Here is a 27,009-nt window from a genome sequence, read left to right as displayed (position 1 = left end):
CATGTTCACGAGTGAGGGGACGATGGAGCGTGAGTTTGGCCGGAGAATCGGAGCAGCGGGGGCAGTGTTGCAGTCGCTCTACTGCACCGTTGTGACGAAAAGAGAGCTGAGCCGGAAGGCAAAGCTCTCGATCTACCGGTCAATCTTTGTTCCTACCCTCACCTATGGTCATGAAAGTTGGGTCATGACCGAAAGAACGAGGTTGCGAGTACAAGCGGCCGAAATGGGTTTTCTCAGGAGGGTGGCTGGAGTCTCCCTTAGAGATAGGGTGAGAAGTTCAGCCATCCGTGAGGAACTCGGAGTAGAGCTGGGCGCTTCCCTAGGGAGGTGTTCCAGGCACGTCCAGCTGGGAGGAGGCCTCGGGGAAGACCCAGGACTAGGTGGAGAGATTATATCTCCACACTGGCCTGGGAACGCCTCGGGATCCCCCAGTTAGAGCGGGTTAGGGAAGTTTGGGGTCCCCTGCTAAAGCTGCTGCCCCCGCGACCCGACCCCGGATAAGCGGATGAAGATGAGATGAGATGAGATAAGTAAACCCCCATTTAAATTGTGGTCAATTCAGCTTCTTCTCAACACCTGCTGGAGCAGGACAACTTCCACTTTAATTCTCCTCATTCTCCAAAAGTTCTTAACTAGAAACTTCTCACAAAGATTCTAACATTCTCCAATGTTTATTTATTTGGGATTGTATTTAGGTAAGAACAGAATTTATGCAAAACAATTGAATGCTCTGAATAACCAAACAGTATTTTCCAACAGAACAAAAATGGTCCAGTATCTCTTGTAGACGCTTAGAGTGACTATTAATAAACCCACTGTATGACAGCTTGTCTGGTGTTCTCTCTCTGCCGAATGAAAGGATTTTGGTAAATGAGGCCTGCTGTTCTCAATAGCAAATGGACTTGGTCAGTCCCAGTGGCTTGTGTCTAGCCCTTTTGTGTGCTCTGTTGCTTGGGTTTGTGCTGCAGCTCTTGGGGGAGGACTAAACAGGTCGATGGTCTGTCCTTCCCTGAGCTTCAGAACTGCCTGTTTCAGACTCCACCTGTAGGGAGTGACAGAGACAGGTGATGAAAGTATTGTGATATTTATATATTTGCAATATTATAATCTAGGTGTTTGTTTTGACATTCATTAAGCCCATTTCAGACCAAAGATTCACAACAACAACAACAAAAAAGGTGTTTATGTGATATTTGTGGCTCAAAGCAACGTAAGGAATCCTGTTTGTGAATTTATTTGCCCCTCCTATATGGCTGTTATACATTCTTTTCACTTAAATGTTATTGTAATTTTTGTAAACATACAAAACCACAGACAAAATTCCAATTGAGTTTAAAACTGTGAGAAAAAGCTTTGAATAAAGTCATCATGTCTTCCATGTTCGGTTACTTATGACAATTATGCAATAGAGACACCTACCTGTCATCTTTGGGGATATAGATATGGGGATATAGATATGTTATATCTAATAATATTCTTCCACCCAAACTCCCTCCCCACCTTGATCCAGTGGTTGAATGCTGTAAAGATTGATAGAGGTACAATAGCCTTGGTAATATGTTCATTTTAACTATTTCGATCCTCGAACTCACGAGGTAATGGTAATTAATCTGAGTGTAATTTGCATTATATATTTTGTCTACCTCTTTTGTGATATTCACCCTTCAGTATTTAATCTTGTTCAAGTCCCATCTGAGTCAGTATTTGTCTTTGATCCTTGTTGTTGGTGTGTAGTTTAGAGCTAAATCCAAGCGTGCAGCAGAAATCCACAAGCAGACAACTGGAGAGCGCATAGAAGCAGTGTGAGTGTGAAGAGAAGAGCTAAAGCTGGGAGCAGGAACACTGTGAGCAGCTACGTATCTAAGTGTTAGAAACAATTTATTTGTGCACAAGAATACGGTTTGAGCAGAAGCAGAATAATTGCGAATGAAAGAAGAAACTATTTGAGCACAATAAGGAGCTATTTGAGTGCAAGGGCAGAGTTTGAAGGAGAGAATGACAAATCTGAACGTGAAATCAGTGAATAATGCGTTCAAAGCAAAAGACCACGCTCTTGAATAAAGATAGTAAAATAACTCCATAACTGACATGCCCACTTTATCATTATCCCAGATTGTATGGGGCAAGAACATGCAGGTTTTCTCATAGGGTACAAATATACAATTTTGACATACTGGAGTATTTGACTCAAATTTCTGCATCTTGGGGTCAATAAACAGCCTTGGAGTTCAATAAATTGGGTCTAACTGGAAAGCTTTTGTCTCAATGAACCCACCTGTATTGATCTGTGATTTTGTTAGTCTCCATAGTAGCCATTTAATTGTAGGGAGAGCATTTTTTTTTTAACTTGAGCTCATTGTCTAAAATTATGTATGGTGACCTCTATGATAATCCTAGCCTCCTTAAACTTGATAACCACAAACTAGAGACATAGAGCATTCAGAGGATGGATGGCTTCCCTACGTATATTGACAATCAGAAGTGTTCACCATCTTATCGCAAGTAATGAAAAAATTGGTATATTTGCACCAAATCTGTGTAATAAATGGTATCCACCCAAAGACTGCTGCAATAGCTTATGCCTGTCATTAACTTACATCATAATGTACCGTAATACAACTTCATGATTCATGTGTTTTGGACGCATTCAAACGTCTTTTTTAACCACTAATCCTGCTGAAAATAACAGCAAACCTCTGCAGTAGCATGAGAAGAGTCCCTACACAGAAAACAAAGCACCAACAACGTAGTTAGTGAACCCAGAGTTTATTAAAAGAGTGTTTTAAAGACTTACCTACTGGCCCCTGTACCAGCTGCTCCATTCAAGTTGATAACCAAATACAATCCAAAGAAAAGGAGCCCATTGATTATTTTTTCCAGCAAAACAATCTGTGTCTTTGTCACGTTAAGATTATACCCTGAATAGTGCCCATTTTCCTCCAGTAAGTCCATTAGTATAGGAAAACTTGCGCCTGGTTGACCTGTATATGCTATTACATCGTCTGCAATAAACCCAATTTGTGTTCTGAACCTCCTTCCTCCACCCCCTTGATGCTCTGCTTCTGCCTAATTACTTGATCCAATGGTTAAATAATGATATTGGATAGTGATGGAGACAACACCCCTGTCTAGGTGACCTCTCTAACTTAATCCAATTCGTCAGACTCCCATTGACCTTCACTTTTGCTGTTGGTTCATGATACACTGACTTTATACATTTGGCAGAATTGTCATTAAAGCCAAACTTCCCTAAGACATTAGGGAAAAAAAGATATAACTCACACTATTGAATGCCTTTTGGGATTTTTCTGGACTCTGCCATTCATTCTGTTAAGTGCCAGGCTTACCAGAAAATATCTCCTTCTGACATTAAGCTGACTTCATAGAAAGCTTTTAAAATCCAATGAACAGCCATCTCCCTAAGCAAGAGAGCAGAAAATGGCAGGAAGAATGACTGATGTTTGAAAGAAGGACAAGGAAGAGTAAAACAAGGATCTGTTTTTTAGGTCCACAAGATTACTCAGGCTTAGTGTCATCATCTATCCTGTATGGTGAGTGACGTTACAGTTGAAGTTTTTTTGTTTGTTTTTAAAAAAAATATTTTGCCCATGGCAGTGACGTGCAGTCAGGGGAGGCAGGTGAGGCTGTGCCTCCCCTGTCATCATGAGAGGAAAAAGAAACGAAATAATAAAATAACACAAGAATTAATATTTGTCCTCTGGACTATGATTTTGCTGTGGTTCTTAATGTATTTTGACCATTTTTATAGTAAAAATCGCAGAAAATTCTGTATTTCCTGCATAAATAAACGGAGTCTCTTCGGAGACGAGAGGTGAGGCATGGACAGCCGAGCCTCCCTCCAGATTGCGCAATCACTCACAAACTGGATTGAGCGCGTGCAAATGGAGCGTGCCTGTTCCCATTTCTCCAATATGATGGTTGAGGACACTTTTATGTAATAAAAGTGTACGTCTTCTTTTCCATGGTGTTCAGTAATGTATTTTATGTATGTGTGTAATATTTACATCTTATTGATAAGACATAAATCCACAGGGAAAATGCTGGCCTTGAGGCAGGCAGTACCTCTGCCTCAAGGAAGGCGGCGATAGTGAGCAGCCTGATAGCCAGCCAGGTCACAGTGAACTCTGACCTGTGTGCAAAAAGTAAACACAGAAGAGTGCTGTGCAACGCTGTAGAGCTAAGCGACAAGCTGTCATTTCTCGCCCTGAAAATGGAGGATTTGATTTCTAAACTAAGACATTTTTCAAAGCTGGACTTTCAGTCAAAGCAAGAAGTCATTTACAAGTAAAGGTAAGATATACTGCAATATACAGTGGCTCTGGTATTTTAAAATGGTTTTCAGCATCCTATTCGCTCCTATTCTCTCATCCTATCCTATTGGCATCCTACTGTATGTTTGTAAATCTGACTTGTGAGTCAGTGCCTCCCCAACCCCAACCCTCACTGCACGTCACTGGCCCATGGGTATAAGAATTTATCTTATCTGTAGAATCAAAGTATGATCTGGAAAAACTGTTAAGGTGGTACTGCTGTATTTGTCCATGCTCACTAAAATTGCACTCTCCCACCTCTTTTGAATCGCCTCCACTATTTGTATTGTTTTCCATTTATTATCTTGTGCCTGCCTTCCTATGATAAAGTCAGTCTGGGCCTCGTTTTTAATATTGGGCATGGATATCTAAAGTCTTTTTTAAATTATTGAGGTCATTGTACTTGGCCCTGAAGGTCTCGGAAACTCAATATCCAGAGATATTGTTACTCTGGATGATGTTGTGTTGTCCTCCAGCACCACAGTAAGGAATCTGGGTGTTATTTTTGATCAGGATATGTCCTTCGATTCTCACATAAAACTAACAACAAGGACTTCATATTTTCACCTGCATAATATTGTGAAAATTAGGAACATTGTGTCTCAGAAAGATGCAGAAAAAGTAGTCCATGCGTTTATTAATTCTAGGCTGGACTATTGCAACTCCTTATTATCAGGCTGCTCCAATAAGTCTGTTAAGAGACTCCAAAATGCTGCAGCTCGACCACGTACTAAAACAAATCGAAGAGAACATATTTCTCCTGTATTAGCTTCTTTGCACTGGCTACCTGTAAAATCTAGAATAGAATTTAAAATCCTTCTCCTTACCTACAAAGCTCTTATAGGTCAGGCACCGTCGTATCTTAAAGAACTCATAGTACCGTATTACCCGACTAGATCGCTGCGCTCTGAGAATGCAGGGCTACTTGTCGTTCCTCGAGTCTCCAAAAGTAGAATGGGAGGCAGAGCCTTCAGCTACTAAGCTCCTCTCCTGTGGAACTGACTCCCAAGCATTGTTTGGGAGGCAGACACCGTCCCCATATTTAAAAGTAAACTTAAAACGTTACTCTTTAATAAAGATTACATTTAGGGCTAATGAGCCCTTAATGATGCGGCTATAGGCCTAATCTGCCGGGGGAACACTTTTCCCGATACTCTGAGCTCCTATCCTCACTGTCTGTATCATTCATGTCTCATCAATGCATGTTACTAATTTAACTTCTTCCCCGGAGTTGTTTGTGCTTTGTCATCTCTCAGGTCTCTGCCGATCGTGGTGATGCGTGGTCCTGTATGACGCTTCCTGCTGCTATTATTATTATTATTATTATTGTTATTATTATTATTACTGTTAGTCATATATACTATCGTTAGTCTTATAAATTATGAAATTTGTAGCCATAAAAATGCTATCACTCGTATTTCCCATTGTATCACAGCTGATATTACTACTACCCATCATATTTACCACCATAATTATTATTACTCATATTCTATCACCTTAGCTGCAATTGTTTCTACTACTTATATCATTCTGGTATGTTAACTGCCGTAACTTTTTAGTCATATTCACATTACTGTAGATATTATTATAGTTACTGTTACTTTTGTGGTTGCTTGCATCTCTGGAAGTCTCTGGCTTTCTGTCTTTGTCTCTCTCTGTCCATCTGCCTCTCTGCCCCCCCCCCCCCCCCCCCAACCGTCTGTCCTCCATAGAGCTGGGTTTGTTTGACGTTCCTGTGTGTATATATATATTCAATTCAATTCAATTTTATTTATAGTGCCAAATCATAACAAAAGTTATCTCAGGACACTTTACAAACTAGGTAAAGACCACACTCTATGATAAACATAGACCCATCAATTCCCCCGTAGAGTACGGTGGCAATGAAAACCTTCCCTATTACAGGCAGGAACGTCAGAAAGACTCAGCTCTGTGGAGGACGGCCATCTGTCTTGACCGTCCTCCACAATTATTATTATTATTATAATTATTATTAAAGATAGTGTGACTTGTTGCTACTCATGGGGGAATTGTTGAGTCTATGCAAATCATAAAAAAGTCATAGAATGTGGTCTTCACCTACTCCATATGTAAAGTGTTGAGATAACTTTTGTTCTGATTTGGCACTGTAAAATTGAGCTGGATTGAATAGAATACATTGTCACTGTCATTTGCATTGAACTCAGAAAAGAGCAGAATGTACTCACCTGTTGTTATCAGGGTCTCTGATGGACGAAGTATACAGATAACCTCCGGTTTCTGCCCCTGTCACAGGAATCTTGATCTGCAACACAATACAAATTCAAATTCATCTGCATTCTGTCTACATTCATCAGTGTAGACAGATATCAGAGCTCTTCACAACATGATTGTGTTGTAAAGCTGCCCATTATTCCCACACCAGTACTTCCACTTAACTACAGCAGCCTGCATAGTGCTGTTATAAGATACTCAAGCTGTGTAACAGAGCACAATCATTTGAACACAACCATATAAACAGTCTACCATAATAGCAAATGTAATGCATTTTCCACCACAGGTAAAATAATATCAGGACATGGTCGCTAATTTACACATGTTTAAGATAATAAATAAAGCTCTAAAAAGTAAGCGAACGCACCAGCAAGGAGACAGTGATCATTTCATTGGTATACACTACACATGGAATCCTACTGGTTGAGAATATTTGATAGAGTTGTGACAGGAAAAAAATACGTGCAGCAGAAATCCACAAGCAGACAACTGGAGAGTGCATAGGAGCAGTGTGAGTGTGAAGAGAAGAGCTAAAGCTGGGAGCTTTAACAATGTGAGCAGCTACATATCTAAGTGTGAGAAACAATTTATTTGTTCCAAAGAATACAGTTTGAGCAGAAGCAGAATAAATTTGAATGAAAGAAGAAACTATTTGAGCACAATAAGGAGCTATTTGAGTGCAAGGGCAGAGTTTGAAGGAGAGAATGAGATATCTGAGTGAAATCTGTAAATAATGCGTTCAAAGCAAAAGACCACGCTCTTGAATAAAGATAGTAAAACAACTCCATAACAGATGTAGGAACCCCGATAGGAAGTGCTCTTTTGTGAGTACACTTTGGATTCCCTGTCTGACTATCTGCTTAGCGTCACAGGAAGAGAGTGGGAGATAAGACGTTTTTATACTTGTTTCAATGTGGGTTAAGGTGTTTTACAACCTCAAACCCTCCTAGGGTAATTAAAACCCAGAACTCCAGGAGGGAGGACCTTTTATCCTAAAACAACGTCAAATCTGACAGCAATTTGAACTGAAGGGTCGGTCTCTCCCTCACCCAGGAGACAGAGTGACATTCAGTGATAAGGACAAGAAACATAACTTGGAAAGTTTGAATAACAGTTAAAGTTCGCTGTTTCATCGCAACTGCCTGTTCAAAGACATTCTTCCAAATGTGTAACTGTGTATGCATTATTTGTATCTTGTTGTGATTATGTTTATGTGGTTTCAGAACTGCAAAGACTCTGTCTAATTCCTGAAATATTCTGTGTTTTAATAATACTCAGTAAGGTTAAGGCTGTTAAAACTGCCTACCTTAAGATTTTGGTTAAATTGGATATCAGATCTCCAGGAACCATCACCTTATCGTGGGGGAGAGGTTTGTGTGTCCCTGTGAACCTGGGGGCTGTTTTGTCTGGAGCCTAGTGCTCCTGGTAGGGTCTCCCATGGCAAAGTGGTCTCAGGCGAGGGGCCGGACTAAGAATGGTTCACAGAGACTCAATGGACAAACAACGAAGAGGAAGAGAGACCCTGCCCGGAGGAAGCCCGGGGCCCCCGTCTGGAGCCAGGCCCAGACGGAGGGCTCGCCGGCGAGCGCCTGGTGGCCGGGTTTGCCACGGAGCCCGGCCGGGCACGGCAAGTGACGTGGCACCTCCCTCCACTCCATCCTGTGGGCCAACCACTCGCAGGAGGAACCACTTGGGTCGGGTGCGCTGCTGCACGGGTGGCAGTGAAGGTGAGGGGCCTCGGCGGACCAGACACGGGCAGCAGAAGCTGGCTCTTGGGACGTGGAATGTCACCTCTCTGTCGGGGAAGAAGCCGGAGCTTGTGCGGGAGGTGGAGCGCTGCCAGTTAGATCTGGTGGGGCTTACCTCCACACACAGCTCGGTTCTGGAACCGTACTCCTGGATAGGGGTTGGACCCTATTCTCTTCTGGAGTTGCCCAGGGTGTGAGGCGCCGGGCGGGTGTGGGGATACTCACAAACCCCTGGCTGAGCGCCGCGGTGTTGGAGTTTACCCCGTTGGACGAGAGGGTCGCCTCCTTACGCCTGCGGGTGGTAGGGGGGAAAACTCTGACTGTTGTTTGTACATATGCACCGAACAGCAGTTCAGAGTATTCGGCCTTCTTGGAGACCCTGAATGGAGTCCTGCATGGGGCTCCGGTAGGGTACTCCATAGTTCTGCTGGGAGACTTCAACGCCCACGTGGGCAATGATGGAGACACCTGGAGAGGCGTGATTGGGAGGAACGGCCTCCCTGATCTAAATCCAAGTGGTCGTCAGTTATTAGACTTCTGTGCTAGTCACGGATTATCTATAACTAACACCATGTTCGGACATAAGGATGCTCATAAGTGTACGTGGTAGCAGAGCACCCTAGGCCAAAGGTCGATGATCGATTTTGTGATCGTATCATCTGATCTGAGGCCGTATGTTTTGGACACTCGAGTGAAGAGAGGGGCAGAGCTGTCAACTGATCACCATCTGGTGATGAGTTGGATCAGAGGATGGGGGAAGATTCTGGACGGACCAGGTAAACCCAAACAAGTAGTGCGGGGGAACTGGGAACGTCTGGAGGAGGCCCCTGTCCGAGAGATCTTCAACTCACACCTCCGGCGGAGCTTTTCTGGCATCCCTGTGGAAGTTTGGGGCATTGAACCGGAGTGGGCAATGTTCAAAGCTTCCATTGCTGAAGCTGCAGCGGTGAGTTGTGGCCTCAAGGTCTTAGGTGCCTCCAGGGGCGGTAACCCTCGAACACCGTGGTGGACACCGGTGGTCAGGGAAGCTGTCCGACTGAAGAAGGAGGCCTTCCGGGATATGCTATCCCAGAAGACTCCGGAGGCAGTTGCAAGGTACCGCCAGGCCAGAAGGGCTGCAGCCTCTGCTGTGTCAGAGGCAAAGCAGCGGGTGTGGGAGGAGTTCGGAGAAGACATGAAGAAGGACTTTCGGGCGGCACCAAGGTGCTTCTGGAAAACCATTCGACATCTCAGGAGGGGGAAACGGGGAACCGTCCAAGCTGTTTACAGTAAGGACGGGACGCTGGTGACCTCAGCCGATGAGGTAATCGGGCGGTGGATGGAGCACTTTGAGGAACTCCTTAATCCGACTAACACGCCCTCTTTTGTAGAGGCAGAGCTGGAGGCTGATGGGGAAGCATTGTCAATATCCCTGGCGGAAGTCACTGAAGTAGTCAAACATCTCCACAGTGGCAAAGCCCCAGGGGTTGATGAGATTCGTCCAGAAATGCTGAAAGCTTTGGGTTTGGAGGGGCTGTCTTGGTTGACACACCTTTTCAACATTCCTCTTTTTAAAAAGGGGGATCAGAGGGTGTGTGCCAATTACAGGGTTATCACACTACTCAGCCTCCCTGGTAAAGTCTACTCCAAGGTGCTGGAAAGGAGGGTTCGTCCTATAGTCGAACCTCAGATTGAATAGGAACAATGTGGATTCCGTCCTGGACGTGGAACAACGGACCAGTTCTTCATTCTCGCAAGGATCCTGGAGTGGGCCTGGGAGTATGCTCATCCAGTCTACATGTGTTTTGTGGATCTGGAGAAGGCATATGACCGGGTTCCTCGGGAGATACTGTGGGAGGTGCTGCGGGAGTATGGGGTGAGGGGGTCACTTCTGTGGGCCATCCAATCTCTGTACACCCAAAGTGAGAGCTGTTTCCGGATCCTCAGCAGTAAGTCGGATTCGTTCCCGGTGGGGGTTGGCCTCCGCCAGGGGTGCGCTTTGTCACCAATCCTGTTCGTGATTTTCATGGACAGGATATCGAGGCGTAGTCGTGGTGGGGAGGGGTTGCAGTTCGGTGGGCTGAGGATCTCGTCTCTGCTTTTCGCAGATGATGTGGTCCTGATGGCATCGTTGGTCAGTGACATTCAGCACTCACTGGATCGGTTCGCAGCCGAGTGTGAAACGGCTGGGATGAGGATCAGCACCTCTAAATCTGAGGCCATGGCTCTCAGCAGGAAACCGGTGGATTGCTTACTCCAGGTAGGGAATAAGTCCTTACCCCAAGTGAAGGAGTTCAAGTACCTCGGGATCATGTTCACGAGTGAGGGGACGATGGAGCGTGAGTTTTGCCGGAGAATCGGAGCAGCGAGGGCGGTGTTGCAGTCGCTCTACCGCACCGTTGTGACGAAAAGAGAACTGAGCCGTAAGGCAAAGCTCTCGATCTACCGGTCAATCTTCGTTCCTACTCTCACCTATGGTCATGAAAGCTGGGTCATGACCGAAAGAACGAGGTCGCGGGTACAAGCGGCCTAAATGGGTTTTCTCAGGAGGGTGGCTGGAGTCTCCCTTAGAGATAGGGTGAGAAGTTCAGCCATCCGTGAGGAACTCAGAGTAGAGCCGCTGCTCCTTTGTATTGAAAGGAGCCAGTTGAGGTGGTTCGGGCATCTAGTAAGGATGCCCCCTGGGCGTCTCCCTAGGGAGGTGTTCCAGGCACGTCCAGCTGGGAGGAGGCCTCGCAGAAGACCCAGGACTAGGTGGAGAGATTATATCTCCACACTGGCCTGGGAACGCCTCGGGATCCCCCAGTTAGAGCTGGTTAATGTGGCCCGGGAAAGGGAAGTTTGGGGCCCCCTGCTAAAGCTGCTGCACCCGCGACCCGACCCCGGATAAGCAGATGAAGATGAGATGAGAGATGAGATGGATATCAGAAAGATTAATAACAAAAAATCAACCAGAGATAGTTTAATCTTCCCTGTTAGAATTCTGGAATATAAAGCAGTTAATTAGCTCAGAACCAGAGGATTGGGTTAGGCCAAGACCCCCCTTCTGGCTCCTCCGGGGAGATAAAGAGTCCACACAGAGGTGTCTCCTGCTCCTGCCCTCTTCACTTCATCCTTACTTCATCTTCACCTCCTCGACTTTTCTCTCTTCTCCCCCTCTTCTGCGCTTCCTGCGTTTTGTTTTCTTTTGTTCAACTTTTGTTATCCAAAAGCTCGCAAGAGACGTTACTTTATATTTTGTTTTCTTGTTAAAATATTTTCGTTTTAATCTATTTTTATCACGCAACTTTATAAGTTTTCAACGCTACGTTTTTATCTTTTATAAGTATAGTAAAAACCCTCATGCTGTCTTTTCCTTTTGTCCGGCCGGCAAATTGTATCGAAATCACGACACCAGCCTCACAGAACCGGTCAGAACTTCTTTGACCACTAAACAAAAGCCACAGTCAGAGCTGCAGCCACCTGAAGAGCTGAATCCAAGCCAGGACGGGAGCAGACAAGCACTGATGAAACAACTACGCAGCTGACCCAGTCTACAGACCAGAACCCAGGTCCGCCAAACACCGGGACTCGGACCTACGGAACCTTCATCTGTACTGTAAGACGCCATGGCGACTGTAATATCAACGGCAAAATAAGGTTGGCCTTTTATTACAACTACTGGTTAAAAACGTTGGTGGTAATTAGGTTCTGATCCGAGTTCTGTTAAAGGCTATTTAGAGCCAGATTAAGTCCGCCAGAGATATTATAAACGAGCCCCGTAGGTCTGAATCACTCTGGTCTTAAACTTTTTTATATCCACATTTAACCCTTTTTTTAACTCATCTATTCAGTATTGCACTATTCTGTATTATCTTTGCTAGTTGAATGAATAAATGTTTATAACTTTACGTCGTTGTGAGAGTCTTCCCTTCTGTGCAGAAATTGATGGTCACTGATAAGGCTGTGGTACGAACTAATGCGTTCGAGACAAGACTGATAAAATTTAAAATAATCAATTACTTTAAATTACTAACTTGTTTGGTGTGGTGCCCTACTTCGAGGTAAATTAAATCCTAAATTTTAACGAGTTGAGTTAATTCATAATTAATTCAGCAACTAATATATTCTAGCCATAATACATGTAGGCTCACTCTCCTACACAGACATGCCCACTTTATCATTATCCCAGATTGTATGGGGCAAGAACATGCAGGTTTTCTCATAGGGTACAAATGTACAATTTTGACATACTGGAGTATTTGACTCAAATTTCTGCATCTTGGGGTCAATAAACAGCCTTGCAGTTCAATAAATTGGGTCTAACTGGAAAGCTTTTGTCTCAATGAACCCACCTGTATTGATCTGTGATTTTGTTAGTCTCCATAGTAGCCATTTAATTGTAGGAAGAGCATTTTTTGAAACTTGAGCTCATTGTCTAAAATTATGTATGGTGACCTCTATGATAATCCTAGCCTCCTTAAACTTGATAACCACAAACTAGAGACAAAGAGCATTCAGAGGATGGATGGCTTCCCTACGTATATTGATAATTAGAAGTGTTCACCATCTAATTTTTTCATCTAATGAAAAAATTGGTATATTTGCACCAAATCTGTGTAATAAATGGTATCCACCCAAAGACTGCTGCAATAACTTATGCCTGTCATTAACTTACATCATAATGTACCGCAATACAACTTCATGATTCATGTGTTTTGGACGCATTCAAACGTCTTTTTTAACCAATAATCCTGCTGAAAATAACAGCAAACCTCTGCAGTAGCATGAGAAGAGTCCCTAGAAAACAAAGCACCAACAACGTAGTTAGTGAACCCAGAGTTTATTAAAAGAGTGTTTTAAAGACTTACCTACTGGCCCCTGTACCAGCTGCTCCATTCAAGTTGATTACCAAATACAATCCAAAGAAAAGGAGCCCATTGATGATTTATTCCAGCAAAACAATCTGTGTCTTTGTCACGTTAAGATTATACCCTGAATAGTGCCCATTTTCCTCCAGTAAGTCCATTAGTATAGGAAAACTTGCGCCTGGTTGACCTATATATGCTATTACATCGTCAGCAATAAACCCAATTTGTGTTCTGAACCTCCTTCCTCCACCCCCTTGATGCTCTGCTTCTGCCTAATTACTTGAGCCAATGGTTCAATAATGATATTGGAGAGTGTTGGAGACAACACCCCTGTCTAGGTGACCTCTCTAAACTAATCCAATTCATCAGACTCACATTGACCTTCACTTTTTCAGAGGATGGATCGCTTCCCTACGTATATTGACAATCAGGGGGTTACTGAGCAGTTTACAACAGAAGTGTTAACTATCTAATCACTGAAAAATTCAAGTAATGAAAAAACTGGTATATTTGCACCAAATCTGTGTAATAAATGGTATCCACCCAAAGACTTCTGCAATCATTTATGAGAAATAATATGGCATGATAATGCCCGTAATTAACTTACATCATAATGTACCGTAATACAACTTCATAATTCATGTGTTTTGGACACATTCAAACATCTTTTTTAACCACTAATCCTGCTGAAAATAACAGCAAACCTCTGCAGTAGCATGAGAAGAGTCCCTACACAGAAAACAAAGCACCAACAACGTAGTTAGTGAACAAGTTGCTCCATTCAAGTCGAATACCAAATACAATCCAAAGGGATGGAGCACACAACGTTTACGTGTTTTGCTGGAAAAAAATCATCAATGTTCTCCTTCCCTTTGGATTGTATTTGGTATTCAACTTGAATGGAGCAGCTGGTACAGGGGCCAGTAGGTAAGTCTTTAAAACACTCTTTTAATAAACTCTGGGTTCACTAACTACGTTGTTGCTGTTGCTTCGGTTAATGTGTAGGGACTCTTATCATTCTACTGCAGAGGTTTTGTGTTATTTAGACCAGTGGTTCCCAACCTTTTTCTTAGGGGACCCATATTTTTACCATTGTAACCCCGCCACCCCCACCCCCCATGACAATAAAAATAAAATAAGGAACATCATAACTTCTTTTACATGAAATACTTTATATTTCAGTTATTTAATAACAGCATTGGACAATGAAAGAGAACCTGTGTATGATTAGAACATATTTCTTCAGAACTGAAGTACTTAGTCTTAAATTTGTTAGCCACCTGCAGTCCACACAGTATCCCATTTTAATGCACGTAGGTTTAAGGTGTTTGGCCGATGTTGTGTGGCTTTTTGGCTTGGGCAATTAGGAGAGAGCACTCAAAGGATGAAACCGTTGCCTGCCTCTGGTCGTTTCCCGCCCTGAAGAATCTCTCCTTTATGTTTTGGGGCCTGCTAGTGACAACAAGCTCTCTTTTTCTGATGAAAACCTCTTTGGGTTTACCCACCGTCTCGGGATGTTTAGTTGTCTGGTGTCGCTTCAGCTTTCAGGGCTTCAAACTTTCATTTGCCAGTTTCTCACAGCAAAATATACATTCTGCTCTAATTTTATCCATTGCTTCTATGAAGCCAAACTCAATATAACTTTCTCAGTAGCCCCTCTTTTTCTTTTTGACATTTTCCGCAGTCTCCTCTACCTGACGCTTCGCTATCTCTCCCTTAGCTCCGCCTAGCAACGACTGCTGCACGTGAGGCGTTCAAGTCACAAACGCTCTGTTCCCTGTGATATAGGCCTATAACTTATTCATTTATCTAAAATTTGAAATACACAAATAAATGTTTAATGTGGCCCTTGAATTTAGTTGATTTTGTCACATATATGAATTAAATGGATAAATTACTTCAAAATTATTAAACCCCTTAAAATGAAGAGGGCTTTGCGACCCCCCCCCCCCCGGATCTTTGACGCCCCCCACTGACGGAACCACTGATTTAGACAGTATTAGTGGTTAAAAAAGCTGTTTGAATCCGTCCAACTCGCCGCCCCGAGCTAATCCGTGTTAGCCGCGACAGGCTGTTAGCGACGCTCTGGAAAATCTACGCCAATACTTGTTACACCAAAAAAACGGTCTCGATGGCTTATTTGCTGAACCAATTTACCTAAAAAGACCCTGGGCTGATTTTATACCAGAATTTCACTTTAACATGGCTATTGCTACTCTAGCCACAGTAGCAGCTATCAGGGGCTTAGTGGGCATCGGAACGACAGGGAGATTTCCTGGTCGGCCGGCTGCAAATAAGCTCAAGTGAACCGGCCGGCAGACTGCCCTGCACAGCCGTGTGATGTTCATGACTGGCCCATTGAGTTAAAGCTCTTCAGAATCAAGCACGTTCCTGTGAAAATCTCAGAAATCTCTATAAACCAAACATACAGAGAGTCCAACCACTATACAGTTGTAGTTTACATTCACAAAGACACATAACGCTTTTTTTTTCACTGTCTGAAGTTAAGCCAGACTAAACCTCTCCTGTTTCAGGTCAGTTAGGATTATCAAAATTATTTCATTTTGCTTAATGCCACAATAATGAGAGAGTATATTTTAGATCATTTTTTATTACTTTCTTCAAGGTCAAAAGTTTACATACATTTCCTTAGCATTTAGTAGCATTGCCCTTGAACTGAATAGCTTGGGTCAAACGTTTTGGGTAACCTTCCACAAGCTTCTGACAGTACTCTGCTGGAATTCAGGCAGATTCCTCCTGACAGAACTGGTGTAACTGAGCCAGGTTTGTCGGTTTCCTTGCTCGCACTCGCCTCTTCAAATCCGCCCACAAATTTTCGATGGGATTCAGATCAGGGCTTTGTGATGGCCACTCCAAGACATGATTTTCTTGTCCTTAAGTCACTTTTGACAATGTTGGCAGTGTGCTTAGGGTCATTGTCCATTGGAAGACCCATTTGCGCCCGAGTTTTAACTTCCTGGCTGATGTCTTGAGATGTTGCCTTAATATTTCCACATAATGTTCTTTCTTCATGATGCCATCTATTTTATGAAGAGCTCCAGTTCCTGTTGCAGAAAAACAGCCCCACAACATGATACTACCACCCCCATGCTTCACAGTTGGTTGATGTTCTCAGGTTGACAAGCGCCCCCCTTTTTTCTCCAAATGTAACAGTGGTGATTATGGCCAAACAACTCCACTTTAGTTTCATCAGACCATAGGACATGTATGCAGAAGTTGAGATCTTTGCCTTGGTGTCTTTTTGCAAACTGTAATCTGGCTTTTTTATGTTTCTTCAGGAGTAACGGCTTCTTTCTTGCTGAGTCGCCTTTCAGCCCATGTCGGTGCAGGACTCGTTTCACTGTGGATAATGACACTTTCTTACCAGATTCAGCCAGCATCTTCACAAGCTCTTTAGCTTTTGTTCTGGGGTTGATTCACAGCTTTCGGACCAAAACACGTTCATCTCTGGGACACAGAGCCCGTCTCCTTCCTGAGAGATGTGATGGCCGGACATTCCCATGATGTTTATATTTGCGCATATTTGTTTGAAGAGATGAACGTGGCACCTTCAAGCATCTGGAAATTGCACCCAAGGATGAACCAGACTTTCTGAGTTCCACAATTCTCTCCCTGATTTCTTGACTGATTTCGTTTGATTTGCGAGTGAGAAAAAATGTGTTATGTGTTGTTTTGCATAGTGCATGTAAACTTCTGGTTTCAACTGTATATAACACTTGTTGCGTCTCTACATCTCACTCATGGTTGAGTGTAAGACTCACTCATTAATTCAGCCAACTGATTTTTATTTAGCCTCCTATCTTGATCTAATTATTCTTATTCAGACGTTACATAACTTTATGACCACAAATATAAAATGACCAACGATTTAATTTGTTTTTTTGTTCATAAATGAATGTAGAATGGTCGGAGCAAAGCCTCATGGGAAATGGCAACTGCGTATCGCTCCAGTAATCGCTCCGCGTTTATCCAATGAACGTATGGGGATGAATGAGACCACACACACAAGTATTTTTCAGCATCTGTTTATTTGTAGCAAACACATGAAAGCTTTAAACCAACACTTTATTGTCAATTGTGTGATTTTGCCTTCTGCCATCTAGTGGTCATATTTCCGTTAAGTCCCGGTGGAGGGGATGGGTAGGGCCAGAATGTGGGCCGGGGCATTCAGAATTGTCCCGATGAATTTTTGTGTACCACTCCGCCCCCTGGCAGCTATATTTCCATAGTTATTATGCCACATTGATAGTAACTGTTCAAACTACTCATTCTTAGGTTGGTTGGCTCTACATTTCTGATATTGATTAGTCAGACTGGTTACGATGGCTAGGCTAATAATGGCAATGTTAGCTTAGGTTAGCTCTGCTTACATTGGCAAGGATACATAAAATTACTTAATTTACTGTCATTTCAAAAGTATCGCATATAGCAGAACAGACAAGAGGAAATTATACATTATTTTACTTATGGTGGTATGAGTAAGTGAAGTGTAAGTTTAAATTGGGAGTAAACCATTTGGTTTCTGACGTGTTGAGCTATGTTGTTAATCCAATCTAATCCAAATGTATGCATAAAGCACATATAAAAATAACAAAGTTGACCAAAGTGCTCTACAGTTAAACATAAAAACAACAAAACACTAAGACCAACTTAAAACCAACAGGACATTACAGTTGTACTCTGTAAGATTTCAATCTAGTTAATTGTCTTTTTAGTTCCTATCTATCACAGAGTGAGTTAAAACAATGGTGATTGATCATTTGACCCATTAATGAAAACACTTGTTGCCTTTTTGCGGAGTATGCCAATATCCATGTCTGTGGAGACATTCCCTCCCTATATCAAAATGCGCTGCCATGTAAGTGACTCTTCTGACAGCGGCTGATCATCACTAACAGTTATGCTGCATTCACTTGTAATCGTAAATCGGGAACCTCAACTTCTGAGTCAGGCTTGTAATAAGGGCAGAAGTTTAATATGAACGTGTGTGTGTGTGTGTGTGTGTGTGTGTGTGTGTGTGTGTGTGTGGAAGTAAAGAGGTGAATGTGTTTCAATAAAGTTTACAAAAGAGCAAAAAATAAAAAGTCAACACATAGTGACAGTGAACGTGACAAGATGGAGGCTCTGGAAGAACAGGTTCACCTGCAGTTACAGCTTACTGCCAAAGAGGCCACTAGAAACAAGGGATCTCAAATCTTATGGAGTACAACTTTATAACAATAAAAGCATTAAGACCAATAGGAAAGGGGAAATTATTAAAATAGGCAACTCTCATGCCGAGCCAAAAGCCAAGGAATAAAAGTGTGTTTTGAGGTTTGGTTTTAAAAACAGTCAGTGTAGGGGACAGCCGAACATGTGGCAACAGAGCATCGCAGAGCTTTGGAGCCACAACTGAAAAGGCCCCCCTTAGCTTCAATCTACACCTCGGGACAGTCACAAGCAGTGTCAGAAGAGTGTCAATAAAGACAACAACAAAATTAGATATACATCAGGGGACATAACTAGTGTGGCCTACCACTCTCAGTCGGCTCCTGCCATTAGGAAACGGTACATACCAGAGAAAGCGGCATGCCACTTCAGGGATCGGCACATGCTGCTGTGGGATCAACATAAACCACTGAACCATGGTGGCATACCACAAGGCACTTTTCGATCTCTGTAGGAAAAGTTGTGGATAGTAACTCATAACTTTTTTAGAGCTCCAGATAGCCAGTTAAAAAAACAGGAATAACCGGAACAAAAGGGACGACTGTTTTGTTTTCAGTCTGGTGACACAGGACACAGAATAACACATTTGGACCAAAACACAGTACCTGTGCAGTGTGCTGATCTATGTAGTTGTTTCTGTCAGTCAGATGGATGTTGTGGACTTTTAAAGGTGGGGCCCCCAGGCTTTCCATGGCAACTGGACATGCTTCCAATTTCTGTAGAGCCAGCCTATAGTAGTCTGACTCTGCAAATTTCTCTAATTGGATAGTAGATAGAAAGATAAAAAAAGTGGATGAAAACTGAGGAGTAAAAGATGAGAGCAGCAGTTGGATAGTTAGCTTATATGTAGAAACTAACAGAAGTTAAAGTAAAAAAAAACAACCTTTCTCACACAGATTTAAACACTAGAGTCACAACAGTCATTCTCTGTGAATGGAAGCCCCAAATAGCAGCCTGGTACTCCCCCCCCCCCCATGAGTAAAGTCCCACAGTGGCAAAGAAAGGAGAAAGGTTAAATTATTGAATATGTAGAATCTTGATTTAAAGCTACATTTAATTTTTTTTTAATAATAATACACCCACAGGGCGTTTTGAGGGGTATAGAATGAAAGTATTGCTTTTCCATAAAAAAATAATTTTTTTATTCTGAATTAAACTGTTAAACTTAATTTTAATTTAAGTTTAACAATGACTTTCTGTCCCGTTCTGTTTCCATGGTAGCAGCCAATAGCGTTGAGCGTTGCTGGTTGCCAGGGTTGTCTGTTGTCGGGTGCAGCTACTGTAGGCTGGCACTGGGTGAGTTTTTCATCTTTACTTAGCTAGAACGGCTAATGCTAACGGCTTACGCTAACTGTCAGTCAAACTCCGCTGCCATACTTGTTGTTATGGTGTGATTTGCTGGAGGGGACGGGTTCAAACAGACTTAAACAGTCACTGTAGATACGGTTCATTATGTTTAAACCACAGCGAGAAAAAAATCATGTGTAAGTCCATCGACTTAATAAATTGTGAACAAATCTGTTCTGTGAGATGAGCGAGTGACGGTCACACCGCTTCTTATCTCGCTCTCTGTGGAGCAGAGACTGTATGTTGTCAGGCGCGGGATGAGGCCCTTTTAGTGTTAAAATCTCGTCTTGTTCTCGTGGACTCAATATCGTGTATGGGTCTCGTCACATCCCTTATTCTGAATGTATGGTATATTTTTTAATATTGTACTGTCATGACAGTGATGGTGCTGTCGGCTTACCTTCTATGTTGCATCTTCAAAAGAGCATTATAAAAATGTAACACTGAATTTGAAACAGCACATTGTATTTTCTGCATCCATTATTAAATGATTTATTGTTAATACACTGAAAATTAGTAGAAATGTAAATATTTGGTTAGCATGTTGGTTGACAGCGTGTGCCCCTAAACATTTTCAGTTGGGGGCCACAATGCTACTAGTGAAAAAAAGTTAGTCTGGAGCCCTGAAGAGGTATGAAAAGCACAGAAAAACCAAAATACCTTCACTTCATGCACACACATACATGCACAGCTCTGTTGTACTCACTCTGCAGCAGATAGTACATGGTGCCGATCCCACCTCCAGTCAGCATGGTGGTGAAGATGGTGAGCTGCTGCAGCTGACTGGTGGAAACCCTCATTTTGGCTTCCTGCAAGGGGTACACAACCAGACACTGGTCTGCTCACTTTACTGGGAATAATGCATTTGTGTGATTTTTTTGATAGGGAATGTCCAATGAATGGTTCTAATAGAAAGTGAATTGTAGTTCCTTTATACATATTGAGTTTGGGCATTGAAAAAGCAACTTGACAAGTAGCTGAACAGAGGTTGAAGGTCTTGCTTTGTTACAGTAGTAATCATTTCAAACAATTAGGGGAAAATAAACTGTCAAAACTCTGTCAGACCACATAATAATTCCAGGTGGGTTTTGTCTGAGGTATATACTACATTGTATGTCCAATTATAATATGTATTATAATTTATGTTATCTGTGTTTTACACCGATAATCTAGCCAATGAGAGCAGCTTTTTAAAAATATTATTTGTTTATTCACATAGTACATAGGTCGGAGTCGAATCCAGGCCGCTGCAGTGGGGACTTTTAGCCTCTGTATATGGGACGCCTGCTCTAACCACTGAGGCACTCAAGGACTGCACTCTTTACTGGCTTCTTACAACAACCCAGAAGTGAGTTTAAGTCACTGCTGCTGAGTTGTAGAAATTAGAACCAAGCCATCTGAGCACCTGTTATTTCATGTTTCACAATCTTCTATGCAGTCATTATGTTTCCATTTTGTATTAATTAATATGTGCCTCCTTGGATTTTCAGGACTTAATCAGGTGAGTGAGCAGTAACACAAAACCACCCAATCTGGCAACACAACTGGTAACAGTTGCCCTACTGCCTTATGTAATGGCTACCCATATAAAAAGAAAGAAAATAGAAATTAAAAAGTGATGACCCCTTGGCTCATATGTATGTGACCCATATCTGATTTGCTTTTGACAGTCTGAACAGCACAAGTTGCATTGAATCTGATATTTTCGAATCAGAATTAGGCCACTTTTAAATGTGCTACTGAATTGGATACGTTTCGATTTTTATTTATGTATTTTTTGGCAGTTTTTAAAGCCTTTTTATTACATAGGACAGACAGGAAATGGGGTGAGAGAGAGAGGGGGAGACATGCAGCAAAGGGTCGCTGGTCAGAGTTGAACCCGCGGCCGCTGCCCCGAGGACCTTCAGCCTCTTTACATGGGGCAACTGCTCCAACCTTTGTGCCCCCAGCCGCCCCACTTATCGGATTTTAAAATGCGACCACAATCTGAACAACCAGGTCGCATTTAATGCGACTTCGACGTCATTCTGACCCGAGCTGCAGTGTTTTGTTAATTAATAAAGTTAAATAATAGTTAAATAAAGTTGATTAAAAAAGTGTGCCACAGGCGGGAGCCAGGAACAGAATCAAAACAAACATGGAAGACAGCCGTGAAGCAGGCGGCCGGGGGAGGGAGAGTTTTAGACCTGTTTGGATTTTCACACTCTGTTTTTATCATTAAGCAATAAAGTCCTACAATACCTGTTACGTTGCCATGTTCACTTCCGTAAACACCATTGTGGCGTGATGTCATCAAGGATCACTTCAGGAGTGTGAGATGTTCACACAGCAATCCAATCAGGCCACATTTAAAGACGTAAATGGTAAATGGTAAATGGACTTGTACCTATATAGCGCCTTTCTAGTCTTCTGACTACTCAAGGCGTTTTCAAAGTGTTTGTCACATTCACACAGACATTCACACTGATGGCAGTGGACATCTACATACCATCTAATCTAACCATTCACACTACATTCACACACCCATGCGCAGCACAGGGAGCAATTCGGGGTTCAGTAACTTGCCCAAGGACACTTCAACATGTGGACCGGGGAAGGTGGGGATCGAACCGCCAATCTCTCAAATGGAGCACAACACTGAGCCACAGTCGCCGCCCGTAATGTGAACAGCCAAACAAAAAATCTGATTTGAGCAATAAATCAGATTTGTGCATTAAGACTTGCAGTGTGAACGTAACCTTACACAGCTCTCTGGAGGTTTTCTGCAATTGCTTTTAAAAGGTAGCAGCAGTGACTACCGGTGGGTAGTAGCCTTATTTTTGAGGTTCATAATATGTACCCGAATTCACATATATGTAGGATATGTTAATACAGATTTTTTTTTAAATAATCAGGAAATGGGGCTGTCAAGGACGGTCGTTGGCACTTGGAGCACAAAGGGTTCTAGTGACATCATCAGCTTTGTGAAAGGTTAAATACCCGGATCTCCACACCAGATAGTTGGACCAGTCCCAGCCTGGTCAGATGCGTACATGAACTGATGAAGCCTCTTGGATGAAAGGTGAAACTTCTTCCTAGACAAATAACAAAGTCCAGTTGCTTTTGACTGAAATTGCTTTGGAGGTACCTGATGATATGGATTTTGCAGGTCAATAGAGGAGAATATTTGTGCTCCTCGATAGCTCATGAAACACCTCCTCAATATGAGGCAGTTGATGGCTGTCAACAACCACAGCCTTGTTGGGCTCACATAGATCTGGACTTATCCTGAGCCGACCCGACTTGCGGTGCACCACTACTGTGGGTGAAACCCATGGTGAGGAGTTGATGTGTTGAATGACACCGTCCTTTTCTAGTCTCTGTGGCTTCTGAAACACTGCATCACAAATGGCAAAAGGCAGATGAGGTAGCTTTTGCTGCACAGGCTGTATTCCAGGTCTCACAGTGACTTTGTGAACAAATCCAGTAACTGTTCCAGTCTTTGAAGCGTCAGTTTCAGCAACTGTGTACTATACGGGGATGGCAGGGGGTGTGTTGGTAGTGACATGACCCTCTCTAATCTCAAGTTACAGAGCATTGAATAGATCCATGCCTAATATGAATGTACTGGGACGTGCATTTTGTGATGTATATCACTGTCAGTTCCAGACAACCTAGCATAGGTATAGGTTTATTTGTGTATGTGGTCAGTGTTTTTCTATGCTTCAGCAGAGGGGTGTGGCTGAATTGACTCTTGTACTTGAGAGAGACAAGAGACGCCAGACCAGGTATCCACCATCAGATCAGCAGTAATTGTAGGGCCACCTGAAGCGTTCAGGAAGACATTGCACATTAATTTACTGCTCAGTGCATTTGCATCATCTTCATCAACTAATAGCACTGTGACGGAGTCACTGGAAACTTCTCCACATGTGAATCAATGCTTCATCAGGCACGGTCGGCTCACCTATGCTATGTTAAAAATGCTGGAGGTGGCGAAATCCCAAGCAGAGCCATCCTCGTCGCCAATATGTTGTGTTGTAAAAAATAAAAGGAAGCTAGCAGGGAAGCTAATCAAGAGGAACAGTGTTTACTTCTCAGGAGTCAGGACAAGTGCAGTGTGTATTCAGAATGCATGAGTTACAAGGAGTGACAGTACCACCTACTGGCATGATATACATGTGCAGGCACACACGTATACCACAAAAATCAGCCCTGTACATGCAGAATCTAATAGAAATTGAGTGCCAATAAACAACGTAGCTAAGGGACCATAAGCCCTAGCTATAAGCTTTATCAAAGAGGAAAGTTTTAAGTTTACTCTTAAATATGGGGACGGTGTCTGCCTCCCGAACAACACTCGGGAGTCAGTTCCACAGGATAGGAGCTTAGTAGCTGAAGGCCCTGCCTCCCATTCAACTTTTGGAGACTCTAGGAACGACAAGTAGCCCTGCATTCTCAGAGCGCAGCGATCTAGTCGGTTAATAAGGTACTATGAGCTCTTTAAGATACTACGGAGCCTGACCAATAAGAGCTTTGTAGGTAAGAAGAAGGGTTTTGAATTCTATTCTAGATTTTACAAGTAGCCATTGCAAAGAATCTAGTACAGGAGTATTGCGTTTTGTAGGCCTTCGGGGCCAAGTACAATAATTTCAGTTTTATAGGAGTTTAACATTTTGCAACAAATTGAAGGTCATTCAGGTTTTTATTTCCTTAATGCACATTTAAAGTTTAGCTAACTGATCGGTTTCTTCTGGTTTGATCGACAAATATAATCGTGTATCATCAGCATAACAATGAAACTTTATGGAGTGCTTCCTTATAATATTTCCCAAGGGAAGCATATATAAGGTGAATAGAATCGGTCCGAGGACAGAACCCTGTGGAACTCCGTGACTGATTTTAGTGTGCATGGAGGATTTGTCATTAACATGTACAAACTGATTGGTGACTATTTTCTCAAGGATCGTAGAGAGAAAAGGAAGGCTAGTTATAGGTCTATAATTGGCTAGAACCTCTGAATCAAGACTGTGCTTTTTAAGAAGAGGTTAAATTACAGCTACTTTAAAAGATTGTGGTACATAATCTGCTGATAAAGACATATTAATCATATCTAGTACAGGAGTGCTAACTAAAGGTAACACTTCTTTAAGTAACCTAGCTGGAATAGAGTCTAGGAGACAAGTAGAAGGCTTTGATGCCGAGATAGTAGAGGTCAATTTGTTATGGTCAACTGTAGAAAAGCAGTCCAAGAATACATCAGGTTGTACAAATGTTTCTAAGGGCGCATAACTGCGGACAGTACACGGCCCGCTTGAAAGAGGTGGGCTTTAGCAGAGCCGTTTGCACATGTACGAGCACGAGCGTGCGCATGTGTACGAGCACGAGCACGAGCACGAGCCCTACGGCGGTAGCAGTATGTGCGCCTGTTCGGACAAAATAGAAGGACGGACCATGCGCGGACATATAACAACAACAACAATGGCGGTGAAAGGTTCACGTTGGTGTGATGCGGAGGTGGAGTGTTTACTGCAGATTTGGTCGGATGAAAATATTCAAAAACAGTCGACAAGACGCACAAAAACTCCAAGGTCTACGGAAAGATTTGTAAACAAAGCCACACACGCGCGATCAATGTGTGTGACGTGTTACGGCGTGATGATGTATGGACAGCAAGAAGCATTTGCCGAGGCCCAGGCAGTGTGAGTACCATCGGGGCTGGGGCGCTGGGGGAGAGGGAGGGGGGACAAGTACCCTAAAGCCCGGGTTGCGGTGCGGAAGGACAGTGTAAGTGCGCCCTTAGGTTCCTGGATTTGAAGAAAAATTTGTGCCAAGCGAGTTGATTTTGTCTCTAATAGCTATAATTTTGTCATTGAAGAAGGTCATGAAGTTGTTACTACTGAGGGTTATAGGAATACATGGCTCAATAGATCTGTGGCTCTCTGTCAGCCTGGCTAAAGTGCTGAAAAGAAATCTAGGATTGTTCTTATTCTCCTCTATTAAAGATGAGTAATAGGCTGCTCTGGCATTACGGAGGGCCTTCCTATATGTTTTTAGACTTTCTTGCCAAACTAAGCGAGATCAGTTTAGTGGAACGCCATTTACCTACCAATTTATGCAAATTTTTGTTTGTTTTTGTTTAAATTCACAGGTTTGTGAGTTATACCACGGAGCTAACTTCCTCTGTTTTATTATCTTCTTTTTAAAAGGAGCAATGGAGTTGAGTGTTGTTCGTAGTGAGCCCTTGTTTAAAAAAGCTGGAAAGTTGTCTACAAATGGAATACTTTTCCCCAGGCAGTATCCTTTAAGCCACACATGCAGCTGGCTGAGGTGGCTGGTCATGACGTCACCAAAACACGGCAGGGGAAGCGGGCCGGAAATAATTAGTTGCTTCCCCGTGTCTAGCAGGTGGTTCATCATGGACCTGAAGTACTGCTTGAGGACCTTGGACTGGCGGTTCTTTAAATTGTTGGTACCAGCCTGCAGGACCAGCGAGCCTGGTCGAGCCTCCACGCTGTGTGTCATCTGCATAACTATGATAGAGGGTCACGCCCTTACGCCTGCAGGTGGTAGGGGAGAAAACTCTGCCTGTTGCAGGCAGTTGCAAGGTACCGATGGGCCAAAGGGCTGTAGCCTCTGCCTTGTCATAGGCAAAGCAGCAGGTGTGGGAGAAGTTCGGAGATGTCATGGAGAAGGACTTTCGGGCTGCACCAAGGTGCTTCTGGTAAACCATTTGGCACCCCAGGAGGGGGAAACGGGAAACCGTCCAAGCTGTTTATAGTAAGGACTGGACCCTGGTGACCTCAGCTGATGAGGTAATCGGGCGGTGGAAGGAGCACTATGAGGAACTCCTTAATTGGACTAACACGCCCTCTTTTGTAGAGGCAGAGGTGGAGGCTGATGGGGGATCATTGTCAATATCTCTGAAGTCACTGAGTCTAACAACTCCACAGTGGCAAAGCCCTAGGGATTGATGTTGATGATCCTGGAGGGGGCCTGGGAGTATGCCCATTCGGTCTACATGTGCTTTGTGGATCTGGAGAAGGCATATGACTGGATCCCCTGGGAGATACTGTGGGAGGTGCTGCAGAAGTATGGGGTGAGGGGGTCACTTCTGTGGGCCATCCAATCTCTGTGCACCCAAAGCGAGGGCTGTGTCCAGATCCTCAGCAGTAAGTCAGATTCGTTCCCGGTGGGGATTTGCCTCAGGTGTGCTTTGTCACCAATCCTGTGATTTTCATGGACAGGATATCGAGGCGTAGTCGTGGTGGGGAGGGGTTGCAGTTTGGTGGG

At 43.2% G+C, this 27,009-nt stretch overlaps 1 protein-coding gene across 5 annotated transcripts in view; it reads right to left on the bottom strand.

The window, feature by feature from the left end:
* Positions 1-701: 701 nt before the first annotated feature.
* coa1 (cytochrome C oxidase assembly factor 1) overlaps positions 702-27,009 on the bottom strand; it is a 49,183-nt gene continuing 22,875 nt past the window's right edge. For all 5 annotated transcript variants that reach the window (XM_083927958.1, XM_083927959.1, XM_083927957.1 and 2 more), the window contains 4 exons: positions 20,444-20,546; positions 18,996-19,147; positions 6,539-6,615; positions 702-1,042 (listed from right to left, as the gene is read on the bottom strand). In XM_083927958.1, the coding sequence (XP_083784084.1) occupies positions 907-1,042; positions 6,539-6,615; positions 18,996-19,147; positions 20,444-20,537 (459 nt within the window). In that variant the 5' untranslated portion in view covers positions 20,538-20,546 and the 3' untranslated portion in view covers positions 702-906. The remainder of the gene's footprint in view (positions 1,043-6,538; positions 6,616-18,995; positions 19,148-20,443; positions 20,547-27,009) is intronic.

Source organism: Echiichthys vipera (genome assembly GCF_963691815.1).
Source record: "Echiichthys vipera genome assembly, chromosome: 15".
Classification (NCBI taxonomy): Eukaryota; Metazoa; Chordata; class Actinopteri; order Perciformes; family Trachinidae; genus Echiichthys; species Echiichthys vipera.
The sequence above is the reverse complement of the archived record's forward strand: the minus strand, read 5'-3'. Positions and strand labels throughout refer to the sequence as shown.